The following is a 14,133-nucleotide window of genomic DNA, read 5'->3' as shown; positions in this document are numbered from 1 at the left end:
AAGGAAGGATTTCCAGCTATACAAGGAGTTTCAGATGATCTAAATGGGCCATGGATCTTGATGAGTTTTGTTACTTCCTGTATTCCATCTCCATCTCAAAGCAAGATATCACTCCTCAGTACGCATGCATATTCTGCCTTTTCTCAGGCCATTCTAAGCATGTTCCAATTTTGATTATATATTAATGCTGAAAGTTCCCATCCCTTGTTCTCTCTCTCTTTCTTTTTTATTTTTAAAGATAATTAGGCATTGCTAGTGAAAGCCAGATTAAAAAAAAAAACAACAAAAAAACCAACAGAAGACTCAGAACACAGAACCGGCATGAGCTTTTCAAAAGACCTCAACTTCCAACTACACACTGAAACAAGCTCATAATTTTTAACACACCAAGCAAGCCACATTGTGACAGTTACACCCAGAGTCTGGAGAAGCTCAGTTTCTAGAGTTCTTTTGAAAGTGTCATATACAGCTTTCTGTGCCTTTAGAAAATCTTTTTTTTTTTAATTCCATTTGTATATACATGTATGTATGCATATATGTTTATGTGTGTGTATATATAAACTACAAGGTTTTTTAATTTACGGTTTTACTGTAAAATAAGACTAAGATCATAAATCAGTCAATGACCACTATACTCCAGCACTAACAATCTGCTATTAGACATTACATTGTCTTTGTCATTCGAGTGCCAGCATGTTACTTCTGTTTTAGCTAGCATCCAGAAAGTGTAATGACTGATAACCAAATACATTGGAAGCAGGGAGTATATAGCACATGCATGAGTTTAAAATAATAAAAGAGAAAAAAGGTGAGGAGAGAGCTGTCTAGAGAGATTATCCCATGATTCCTCAGCACAGATACTTCCTGGATGATAGGTCTGGGAAGTTATTAGTTGCTGATCATTTGAATACCTAATTTATTTCTTATTTTTTCAATGATCAGCTAATTATGTGTTTTTCTGTGGTTGCTGTGCTCCCTTACCTAGTGAAAGTTTTCTCCACAGGGTAAAAATGCGTGAAAGAACAGTTCCTTATAAGGCTTATGGTTCAAGACTGAGAAGTAGCACTTGTTTCTATTTCACATTTGTAAGAAGAGCAAGTGTTTTTCAGTGTCACCTGCCTCACATTTGGGAAATATTTGAAGTTTCAGTGCAGCAAATGACTCTTTTCTTAGTTTCCTCTGCTCCCCCCCGTTGTTTTTTAAGGATTTCAGATTTAGTCCAAGAGGGTATTAAATTCACATGAAATCCCACTCAACTGTGCACTGATTACCCACCAGCCACAAACAAGGCAAGACTTAACACATCCAGAGCCAAGGAGCCGCTCTGGGGAACCAAAGGGAAAACAGATGCTCCTCATTCTGAGGAACGAATTTGAGATGTTGAAGTGGAGCCAGGCTCTTCTATTCCTCCAAAGAGAATCATCACTGAATACATACAATATGCTAAAAACAAAAGCCACGTCATGAGCTTGAATGAAAATCAATGCAAAAACTTCCCAAGGGCTTCCAATGGGATTTGGACCAGGCTTTAAAAGCTGGGGAGGGACTGACTATGTTGAAAGTCAACACTTGATTTCCACCATGAACACGAATAACTTGGCATTCTTCACAGCAAATTTACTGTTTCAGCATATTGGAGCTGTCTTATACCAGTGCTTTACTCTCTAAGAGCATTCCTGGAAACTTCAGTCAGTGACCAGGACTTTTTTGGGTTTGATACCGCTCTGCTATACAAAGCAAAAAAAAAAATCCCTTCAGCTCTTGTGAAACAAGTAAACCAGCCAGATTATTGGGGTTGCTGGAGATAAGACATGGAAGCCACAAGAAATACAACTTCATATTAAAAAGAAGAATGCCTGGTGCCCAAAAGGCGTCTTGTCTAAAATCACAGATTTACACAGTACTTTAGCCTTTGATTCACTTGCACAGTTCTCTCCCTCTCATTTTTACATGCTACTAAAGACACAGATTTTAAAATCACTGTATAATCTTGACTTCTTTCCCAGCAGGAAAGGGGCAAAGCAGCCAGCAGACAAATGTAACTTTGGCTCAACAGAAGATTCGCCTTTGCCAGCTCCCTTGGGTTTCGTTCTCCCTATAATATCCATCATCTCCCTTTTCTTTTTCTTTTCTTGACAGAGTAGTTTGGCTAATTTGAAGATAGAGTTAAATGTAATTAACTGGCCCCCTAACAACAGCGTGCCGATTTAATTGGTAAGATTCCCTGTAGGGAAGGCATTTAATTAGAATGATTGAATCCCGATGAGGAAGCCACTGTCAGTGGCAAACCAAAACCCCTTTGCTCAGCACATGCACAGTTTTGATTTTGCATTCTCTCTTGTTTAAATATTCTTTATTCCTCCAAGGACAACAGCAAGTCATCCCCCTGTCCCACAGGCATCAAATTCCCGTAGGCTTTAAGCACTGGGGAAAGTCTGGGTACACATTAAAACCAGCAGTAGGACTCAAAAAGGAGACTGTATTGTCCAGACAATCAGATGCTGAACACCCTGCTTGAACCAGACTTAGCTAAAATCTGAGCCTGTCAGGAAAATCTGGTTCCAATTGTGGGTACCCTGTCCTGCTGAAAACTCTGCCACGTGTGCTACTGCTGAGCCCCATAATTCGAGAGGACTTCTAATGTTGAACAACTAAGAGGTGAAACAGAGGCATCATTTAAGCATCATTTATGCATCATAGTTTGAAGATATGCTTTAATACAGTTTTTACTCTATCTTCTGCACTTCCTTACAGTAGCCATGGGTCTGCCTGAATGTTCTCAGTGCCACAGGCTCCATTTTAATATTGGATTTCTGTACACACATCCATAAGCTGACAAACAAGTCCGCTGCATTCCTGGATTCATTATCACAGTGACCACAGTCTTATGAGACTCTCTCTTAGGCATAAAGAAAACAGAAAGTAAAGTACTATGGAAGAAGCCCAAAGACAGTAGAATTATTTGCACGAGTACTAGGGCACATGCCCTGGTAACACATCAGATTTCCTTCTCCCATTGCCCTTCAGTAAAGCTCTTCTTCAAACTCTAGCTAAAAACCCAAACAGCAGAACTGGAGAACACATACTGGGAATACCAGAACCTTTCAGAGCAACAGGCAGACCAAAACGCTGCCAACCCTTTGGTCCCATGGGACCAGAGATACCTCAACACTCTGAAGAGGACTCAGATCCCTGCTGTTACTATAACAGAGCCTAAGAAAAACATTTAAAGGTGAGGCCCCACTATGCAAGGCATCATCTTTGCAGACTGCAAGAATTGCTACTCTAAAAACTGTGTAACCAATAGTGCGTTGCTATGAGCCCTAAGACTCAAATTCGTACCAGCAGAACTAGAAATAGACACTACCTCTCCCAGTCCCCACTCCAAGGGCCAAGTGTCTGTACCAGAGGGATTTTTAAAGCTGCCTATTTAGATATAAGCAACAGATAAGGCCTGGGGGTTTTTAATGCTTGCAGAGCTTTGATGTGAGTTGCTTCAAAATGCTGCGGTAATACTAGGAATATGAATCGAAAGAAGGCTGTGGGGACTTTTTTCCCTTATGTAAAAATTTATCTGATACATCAAGGAAGAAATTGGAAACCACTCAAAACCCCTGTAGAGAGAGAAAGTAATTATAAAACTAAGGATGCAGTGTGTGCACTCTGCTGACTATGACACAGTATTATTAGAAAAGAGAACGCATTATTAAAAAATAGATCAGACTCAGAGTCATATGTGCTAGCCAAGAGACAGACATTATTAGTGATTGTGTCTGTGTAACCACAGGTCTACTCTAGTAGCTAGATTCTGCAGTCTTTACTCAGGCAAGCCATTTTTCACGCCAGCATCTCCAGACAGCATTTTGGTCCAAGCAGGGGACAGAAGAAAATTGTTTATGTACACATGAAAACAGCTGAGGTTCCTCCCAGTCTGCGTGCTCAAGCATTAGTTGACAACAAACCTCAGAGTCACCAAAACTATATATTAGTCTTGGATGCAGCAGAAGAGCATACAGGCTGTTTTTTGAACATATCTAGATATGTTTATTTATGTAAACATATCCCTCGTATATATCCCCTCTCCCCAATCCTTAGTGGACTATGGCTAGATTGTGCTAAAGCTAAACGAATGACTAAGTGTGAGCCACACAACACCTCTCTGTGCATTAAGAAATGATAGTCCCATCTTACTGGAAGAACTCCTGGTCTGAGATAGTGCTCGTGTGCAAGAGGTGGTTGAGCCCTGCATGCGCAGAATCGCTCGAGCAGTTCATTTCTCCATCCTTTCCCTGCTTGGAGGCACTGAGCCGAAAGAGGCTGGAGCAACGCAGGGCAAGTTCCAAAGCATCCAGCCAGCATCGGCCTGTGAAAACAAAAGGAATTATTTAAGCACAGGAGAATAAATAAGACAATTCATGCATTGCTTCTTAAAAGCTTCTTGTGTGGGAGTAAAGCTCATTATAATTCAGGAAGTCACTGTGTACAATAATCTATTTTTCATATATATAATTCTTAGGTTGTCTTGCCAGAAATGGTGTGTTTTAGTGGCTGCATGAGTGATGCATCCACATAGGTAATACAGTGGGAAGCTCACCCCAACTACCCCTTCCCTAACAGCATCTCTTCCTCTGATCTCCCACAACCTGTTCATGTCCCCTTTTGCCTCTTTCTGATTTTGTCTGAGATGCAGGAAATGTGTACAGGTATGGTGCTTTCAAACTAGCTAGCAGCTCATGTCTGCAAGTAATACACCCCCAAAACACATTCAGCATTTGGCCTCCCCATCACACGCTCTACCCAATGGCAGGGAGATCCTGAGGCACAGGTATATGTGTAGGAGAGGCCCCTGCTTGGGTGTGGGATCACTGAACTACAGTCTCAGGGTTCCCATGCAGGGTGTAGTGCTGCAACTACAATCATTCTGAACAAGAGCCAGGATGATCAATACTTGCCAGAGTGATTAAGACTAGAGGGAGTTGCTTGTCTGGCTGTTTGTTTTTCTTCTTTGTCTGTATTTTTTTCCCTTTTATCCATTCCTTCTCCCTGCCCAGTCCATCAGATAATCTGGGTGGAGCATCAGTTTTTCCTATCTTGTCACAAAAGATCTTTACCTGAAGGGTCTACTTTGCACATACCAGAACCTATAAGTATGGCACAGAGACGAGACAAACTGCAGTTATCTTATGCACAGCCTCACTGGATTTTCTTAAGGTCTGTGGAGGTCCCACAGGCAGGCAGCAAATGAAAAGCACAGGAATCCAAACTGACCCTTGGGTTCTTTTGCAATGATCCATACAAGTCTACAAAGCTGTCTGTTAGTGTTAAAGCCTAACCACCACAATGCTGCAGACACTGTATTCTTGGAAGCAGCCAAGCTGTAGTGCAGCCATTAATGAGGCCAGGACACCTGCAAATTGGCTGAACATTCAAGAATTGAGGTATCAAGGGAGTTATCCTCTAATTTCAAGCATGTAAAACAGAGCTCTTCATTACACTCCTCAGAATATATTTTGCAATAATTAGAAGTGTGCTTGAGAGGCAATGAAGAAAACAAAAGGACTCTGCGATAGCAATTGCAAGCGCTACAAACAGGTTTTCTCTGGACCCTGCTCATTCCTAGGCCCCATTTGGGAAATGCTTCCATTACATTCAATTCTATCACACACTTAGCATCAAGCATATGCATAGATCTCACTGGGATCTTGCTGTTCTCTTGAGCAGAATACCCATCAGTTTTGATATGAACAAAATTTGGCTGAATAAGATCAACAAGCATTTTTTTAAAAAATCTATATCATATGTATATAAAAAAAAAGTTCCAAATTTGAGTAGCTTTCAGTGCTTGCTTTGATACAAAGCTGCAACCAGTAAAAGAGAGAAAAAAAAAACCCAAACTTTGTAGAATTGCACTTGAACACTGAGCCACAAACACCACAGAACCCAGTCATTTATTCTAATTTCATCCCATAAGTTCCTTCAGCATCAGCTTATGATTTAATAATAAAATCACACATAATGGTTAATAAAAGATTAGGAAGGTTGAACGCTGTTGGAATTGATGTCACACTATTTTGTATTTAACAAATATTCTTGCATTAAGGCTTTACATGCAGAGATTTATTCCCTTCTTGCCATGTGAAGGTTTTGCATGGATAACCTATTAGAGTTAATGGCTGCACTGAGCACAAATCCACTCCCTCCTACATATTCCCTCTCCCCACACCCATCAAGATGAAACCCTGTTTCAGGCTATTCCATACAAAGGAGCACACTCCTGCTTAGGCTCACCTCCTTTACCTTTCCTCTTTTTTTACCTCTGCTTTTTTTTTTTTCCAGTTCTGCAGAGTGAGGACTGCACGATTTGACATTTGGAAATGCTGCATAAGTCAAGATATTTCTATATTCAATGGTCTTGTAAAATCAGGTGCTTTGATATTTAGCTTGATTTGTAGCAACATGAGCACTTCAGAGCAGTAAGGGAGGTCAGTTCCTCAGCTCCCCACAGCACTCACATAAAGACACTATCTTATGACAGTTATGGCAATGCACTGGCTACGTTTACACTTTCTAATAAGGGTGGCAATGGTGACCCCAAAGTCTCCCTCCTCCATCTCCCCTACTGTGCTCCTGTGGCCCACCCCTCCCTGGGGCTATAGGCAGAGCAGGCCACACTGGCCGCAACCCCACAGGAGCTCTCTTACCCCTCCGCTGCCACCACCACAGGTGTTCACTGGCACTAACATGAGTGTACAGTCTTGGTCAAACCTGTGGGATCCACCACATTACCAGAGGAAATTTCTACATAACATACCTAGGTTTTTTTATCTCTTTAGATAACTCCCTGGAAGGGGTAAAAAGTAAATTGAATCTTTTTTGAAACCTTATTCAAGGAGCCTAACTTAAGAAAAATAATATTAAAATATCATTGTAATATTCCAAGGCAGAGACACAATGCTTTAGGTGAACTTGCTGTGCATTAGCAGTCAGCATTATTTGTGCCCTGCAGAACACAGAAATGGCATCAGTGTACTCCCTTGTTTTTGTTTCTAACAGAAATTGAATTCAACGGATGCACAGCATCCCCAAGCTAAGAAATGGGCCTTCAGCCATCAGGTGGTGCTGTGAATCCAAACAAATATATGCCACAAAACCAGACATAAAATATGGGATTTCTGCTGCAAATGAAAAGGTTACATTCTCTGCAAGTCAACAGTGTGTTAATTGCAGCATAACACCATAAAATTATACCCTCTCAATTTCGGGGATTGCACACAAGATGATAAACCTGTTTCCTTGCTAAAGGCCTACACGAAATGTTTTTACATTTGAGTGATCTTGCTATTGAGTAATATTCTTCTTTATTGTGAAAATAACACAAAAATGCTAGCAATTTGGATTACTTAATTGCTTACCTGACAAGTCTACTCACTCCCTCAGGAACAGCAGAACGGAAAAAAAGTATGTGGTCACATAATTAAAGGCTGTCACCTATGATGATGGTAGTCTGCACGAAGGCTTCATGGTTACCTTAACTCTCCCATTTTCTAATTTTGAGTGGTTGACTCAAGGTGGGGTTTTTTTGTATGCCAGGTAATTAGATCAGAGAAGGATGCAAAATGTGGGTTCCTTCAGAGAGGAATAGCAGCCCAGCATGATGCATATAAAGGAAGCAAAAAAGAGCTGCGAAGGTGTTACAATGGTATTCTTTTAGAAGGTTTGAGGTTTTTAAAGCTGCAATGTAAAACACTGCAACCAATTATCAGTTATAATTTTCCACAAATTGTGGCTTAAAACAAGTATATGTTTAAATTCTAAAGGAAAACCCAAGAGCATATTGACAGCCTATGGCAGAATCTCCCCATAGGCTTTTAAGCTTTTTTCATATCAAATGATATATTACTCTATCCACCGCAATGATTACTTTCGGACAATTTCTGCAGAGATCATGTTGTCTCAAAAACACATTACCTCCTTCTGCTTGCGAGCTGTAAACTAAGTATTTCCTTTCAAATGTTATTTCTGAGCTTTACCCTTTCTTCATTATATTTAGTATTTTGTCACTGACTTCCAGGGGACAGCCCACAGAGTAAGCTCTGGCTCTTACCTGGGCTGCGGAGGTGGAAGGATGAAAGAGGGAGACAGTAAAATAGTCCATCTACACATAACGCTTCCATATATCTCACAAGCCACATAGAAGGGATTACAAAACTCAGAAATCTTTCATCCAAGCTAAGAGAGTTCTCAGTGAGGACAATAACAGGGAGAAATGACACCCCGTGCAGAGAAGATCCCCAACTCTGATGTGCAAAGTTAAGCTGGCTACATCACTCATACTGGCAGCTGGCACAACGAGGACATTTCACACCATCCATCTTTCGGCACCTGAACTGGTCAGGTGGGTGGGTTGCCCAGACACCTTTGGCTCCCTCCAGGAACGATGGGGAAAGAGACTCTTTGACAAGGCTGTTCCTAAAGTGCCAAAGTGGATGTCCTACCAGAGTGCTAACGCTATAGCTTGGGTTCCCGCTCTCTTTTGTAGCAGCCTCTCTCCTGATCATTGGTTTCAATATCCATTTCCTACATCACTTTAGCAAATGATGATCACAGCATTTGGCATGTGACAGATGTCCCAGGAAAGTGGGATGTCAGAGGAATATATCTGCACATCACTCAGCTGTGCTCACTAAAAAAAAAAAAAAAAGATGAAAAAGAGGTGTCTCCCCTGAGTAGGCCTGTAACTTTTTTTCTCTGTTATATGTGTTTACAGTAAAATGACAACAGTCATCAGTGACAATTTGAAAAAGGAAACTCTTTGAAATATCAGTTAAACACAGCTGGGTTCCAAAGTTCCTTCCTTCTTGAAAGGTTTGGGAAAAATAAGCTAATAAAGGATGTGTGTTGCCTTGACTTTGCAAAAACAAAGCCAAACATGCATCCCACATATGTTTTGCAGCTTTCTCCAGGCCTTTTGGCTCAGCAGGCTGGAAAGGCACCTTGTGGTCCTTTGAAATGACTCCTGCAGCACAGCTGTGCAAATGGGAATCACTATAGCTCCTTGCAGGACACTTCCTGGGTCCACAGGGCACTGCTGGCACCATGCGGAAACTTGGAGGCTGAACAGGAGCAGGCATGCACTCGCACCAACTCTTTTTTTCACAGACGAAAAGAACAACTAAAACCAAGTGACAAAACCCATTTCTTCTCCCCCTTGGAAAAAAAACACAAAACAACCAAAGGTTGCTTATGCTGCAAACCTAGGCTCAGTTCAAGGAATAACTTGAGACTGTTCTAGGCTTCAAACAGATCTAAAATTACTACAATATCCCACAGAAAAAAAAAGGCAGTATTGAAAACACTAAGCTATTCAGCTTTGAAATTCTTTACAGTTACCATCATTCACCTAGAACAACTCATAATTTGATGTGCCAAGTCTATCCGCCACATTTTGCAACAGCTGATCACAGAGGAGCCAGCCAATGTTCTCTCAGCACTCACCGATAACACAAATCATTTGCTTGAGATGGAAACACACCGTTGCACACTGAAATCTCAGTCTGGGACTATGCTTTTTTTCTATTGCATTCCTCTAGCTGCAGAACAGCTGGAATGAATCTCTTGCCAACTAAGATTTCAAAAGCCTTACACCTACTAACCATACATTCCCCTAGAGAGGCATCACTAAGGGAATATTATTCTTCTTGAATTATTAGAGTCATCCAGCTTTTGGCCTTGTGCCTCACAGTTACAAGATAGATGCTTTTAAAAATCAACCTGAAGTAGACAGTCACCTGGAAACGATGAACTCTTGCTCAAGTGCACACAAATCATGAATGATGAGGAAGAGGCTGATTTGGTTCAGTCAGTGAACATTAAGGTCAGCATATTCAGCTGACTGCTTATTCTGTTGTACCACATGGGTGCCCACGTGCATTACTTCTTACACTTTGGCTGTCAAGATGCAAGGATGCAATCTCTCAGTTAGCTGCAGGTGCAATTTATGCACCGAGCTAAATGAAGTCTGGTTGCAAATGTCTGGACTTTAAACTGCTGTGAAAGGTCTAAGGAATATGAAGAGCAAACATATAGCTAAGAAGGTAACTTCTATTTTTTCCAGTACTGCCAAGATCCAGTGATATATTTCATTGTGAACTTGGTTTCAAATTGCAATCTTCCTCCCGGTTAGAAACATAGAATCATAGAATTGCTGAGGTTGGAAGGGACCTTTAAGATCATCAAGTCCAACCATTAACCTACCCTGACAAAAACCACTTCTAAACTGTGTCCCTCAGTACCACATCTACCCTTTTTTTAAACACTTCCAGGGGTGGTGAATCTACCACCTCCCTGGGCAGCCTATTCCAATGTTTAATAACCCTTTCAGTGAAAAAATGCTTCCTAACATTCAATCTGAACCTCCCCTGACATAACTTAAACCCATTTCTTCTTGTCCTATCACTTGTCACCGGGGAGAAGAGGTCAGCTGCCACCTCTCTACAACCTCCTTTCAGGTAGTTGTAGAGGGTGATAAGGTCTCCCCTCAGCCTCCTCTTCTCCAGGCTAAACAACCCCAGATCCCTCAGTCGTTCCTCATAAGATTTGTCCTCCAGACCCCTCACCAGCTTTGTAGCCCTTCTCTGGACATGCTCCAACACCTCAATGTCCTTCTTGTAGTGAGGGGCCCAAAACTGAATACAGTACTTGAGGTGGGGCCTCACCAGTGCCGAGTTCAGGGGGATGATCACTTCCCTAGTCCTGCTGGACACACTATTCCTGATACAGGCCAGGATGCTGTTAGCCTTCTTGACCACCTGGGCACACTGCTGGCTCATATTCAGCCGGCTGTTCACCAACACCCCCAGGTCCTTTTCTGCCGGGCAGCTTTTGAGCCACTCCGCCCCAATCCTGTAGTGCTGCATGGGGTTGTTGTGACCCAAGTGCAGGACCCGGCACTTTGCCTTGTTGAACCTCATACCATTGGCCTCAGCCCATCGGTCCAGTCTGTCCAGATCCCTCTGCAGAGCCAACCTACTCCCAAGCAGATCAACACGCCCCCCTAGTTAGTGTCATCTGTGAACTTACTGAGGGTGCATTCGATCCCCTCATCCAGGTCACTGATAAAGATATTAAAGAGAACCAGCACCGAGCCCTGGGGGACAGCACTTGTGACTGGACACCAACTGGATTTAAATCCATTCACCACCACTCCCTGGGCATGGCCATCCAGCCAGTTTTTTACCCAGCGAAGAGTACACCTGTCCAGGCCATGAGCAGCCAGTTTCCTCAGGAGAATGCAGTGGGAAATGGTGTTAAAAGCTTTGAAAAAAATCCAGGTAGATAACATCCACAGCTTTTCCCTCATCCGCTAAGTGGGTCACCTTATCATAGAAGGAGATCAGTTTTGTCAGGCATGACCTGCCTTTCACAAACCCATGCTGACTGGGCCTGATCACCCTATTCTTGTGCATGTGTTGTGCAATGGCACTGAGGATGATCTGTTCCATGACCTTCCTAGGCACCGAGGTCAGACTGACTGGCCTGTACTTCCCTAGATCCTCCTTCCGGCCCTTCTTGTGGATGGGTATCAACCTCCAGTCAGCTGGGACCTCCCCGGTTATCCAGGACTGCTCATAAAAGATGCAAAGTGGCCTAGTGAACACTTCCGCTAGCTCCTTCAGTACCCTTGGGTGGATCCCATCTGGCCCCATAGATTTGTGCACCTCCAGGTGCTGAAGCAGGTCCCTCACCATTTCCCTTTGGATTACAGGGGCTTCATTCTGCTCCCCATCCCTATCTTCTAGTTCAGGGATCTGGGTACTCAGGGAACAACTGGTCCTACTGCTGAAGACTGAGGCAAAGGCGGCACTAAGTACCTCAGCCTTTTCCTCATCCTTGGTCACTATGTTACTGGCCCCATCTACCAGAGGACAGAGATTATCCTTAGTCCTCTTTTTATTGCTAATGTATTTATAGAAACTTTTTTTGTTGCCCTTGACAACAGAAGCCAGGTTTAGTTCTAACTGGGCTTTGGCCCTCCTGATTTTTTCCCTACATAGCTTTGCTACCTCTTTGTAGTCCTCTTGAGTGGCCTGCCCTCCCTTCAACGGTTCATTGCTTCTGTGCGTGACCCTTACTTCAATAATCTTATTTCCTCCCCAGATGAGAGCATCAATTTTGGGGGAAGGGCTAGCTGCCTAGGAAGGAAACAACAACACTGTAAGCCAGACCATCAAGATTTCCACACAACTCCACCCACATCAGGCAATGGAGACTACCCAAAGCACGCCTGAAGGAGAGGACAGACATAAGGAACAAAATGTAAGTGTGGTTCTACTGTTAAACCTTTAACCCTTGGTAATCTGCTGCTTTGAATTGCCCTAGTAACACCTTTGGTGGCAGTGCCCATGGCAAGGCGGAGGTCTGCAATATGAGATTTAAGCAGGTGACTCAAAATGGTTAGGAGGTCTGGGGCACTGGTTTGAAGATCTCAGGGGCAGCCCCAGAATGGTCCAGGCAGGAAGCTCAGGACAGGATTAAACTACCAATTCTATGCCACTCATCAGCATAAATCTGAAATGCATGCACAGTCACTGGTTTGGAAAAAGCAATTTTCTTTTCTGAAACTGGTAAGACAGAAAGACCCTGTGTTTATAGAGGTGGAGCCCTGTAGGCTGACATGACCTTCCAGATGTCTTTAAAACACATCACAGACTGCTGCTGCGGTCTGTGAATGTGAAATTTACTGTAGCTTGGCGGTGGTTCTGCAGGCTATCCAGAAGTCAGGGCCATAATCCTACCAACAGTCTGTCACAGATGGTACAGCAGAGGGGAAAAAAAAGGTATTCTGAAATGCTGAGAGAAAAAGTAGGCCATGTAGCTGCTGATGATGATATAGTTTCCTGGATAGCAGAACTGTACATCTAACATATGCTGCAACTCAATATTCTTCAACAAGTCAGAGGCCTCCATGAATTGCTGTTAAATTTGCCAAATGCTCTGTGGTTCATTTTCACTACTAACATGGGAGACTGCATTAAGAAGAACATGGTCAGGACACCTCCTCAGACATGCTGTAGATTCACACAATATTGCATCTACGGAGGATACGCGAACATACTACAAATATAAACTAACATTATGCAAGAGAACAGATTCCACCTGCCCCATTTGTGTCAGCTAGCTTAGCTCATTTTACCTAAATCTCCTGTCTCTCTTGACCATAACTGCATCCTCTATGTTTGTTCAGTGCATTAAAGAACTGAAACGAACTCAGGTACACCCTCTTGGAGATACCTCTTTACAACAGGTAAAGCTATTTAACAGTCTACAACCATTTCAGTGGTGTCTTCTGGGCTTCAAATCAAATTGTATTAATTGCAAAGTACAAGCCTTAATTTGCTGCAGTTTATACCAATTTCTTTAACGTAACAGTTTCTATTCCTTGTGTCCTTGTCTCCTTATGTTTTACACCACCTACTGATGTTAATACCATTTCTAAGTCACTCACCTCCGGGTGTGACACCCACATGTTTGGCCATTTGTCAGCACGTCTACGCTGCTCAATGGAACAGATACCCCCAAACAGTCCCCATGAAGGCTAACTAACAAACAAGCACATAGCAGTCACCATACGAGGACAGCTCTTGTATTTGGTAAGGAGGCGAGCCTGAGTGTATGAGCTGTTCTTCCCTCTTGTCTGCAGATTCACATCCTTCCCTTCCTGCACAAGGCCACTTCTCACAGCTCACTGACCTCAGCTGTAGAGTCAAATACTCTCATTCAGCTGAAAATTACACCATTTTTCATGCTAGTATTTCTGGTGCAATACTATATCAATTTTTTTTTGTGAAGTCCACTGCTAAGTGGACAGATCCCAAAGCTTCACTTCATGTCCGCTGTCACGGTCACCTCCTCAGACTCTCAGGATCTACCAGGCTTAATGTGTTCACATTTATGATATTTGATTGAGAGGTATCGCAGTTCCTCCTCCTTCTCTTCATCACATTAGCTTTCCATCTAACCTTAAGACCCTACTGTAGAGAAGCAGCAAAGTAAAGAAAAATCATACTAAATCCTAAACTAACTCTACTTTGATCTGCCTGGCCTCTGCACACTTCCCAAGAATCTTAGCCAATA

The 14,133-nt window shown here is 42.6% G+C and overlaps 1 protein-coding gene across 1 annotated transcript in view; it reads right to left on the bottom strand.

Annotated features, from left to right (window-relative positions):
• Window positions 1–14,133, bottom strand: part of OSBPL5 (oxysterol binding protein like 5) — a 151,217-nt gene that overhangs the window by 24,410 nt on the left and 112,674 nt on the right. The window contains exon 8 of the mRNA XM_082485116.1: window positions 4,192–4,363. Within this exon, the coding sequence (XP_082341242.1) occupies window positions 4,192–4,363 (172 nt within the window). The remainder of the gene's footprint in view (window positions 1–4,191; window positions 4,364–14,133) is intronic.

The sequence above is a fragment of the Vanellus vanellus genome (genome assembly GCF_965231255.1).
Source record: "Vanellus vanellus genome assembly, chromosome: 6".
NCBI lineage: Eukaryota > Metazoa > Chordata > Aves > Charadriiformes > Charadriidae > Vanellus > Vanellus vanellus.
Note: the sequence above shows the minus strand (reverse complement) of the source record. Positions and strands in the feature narration are given on the sequence as shown.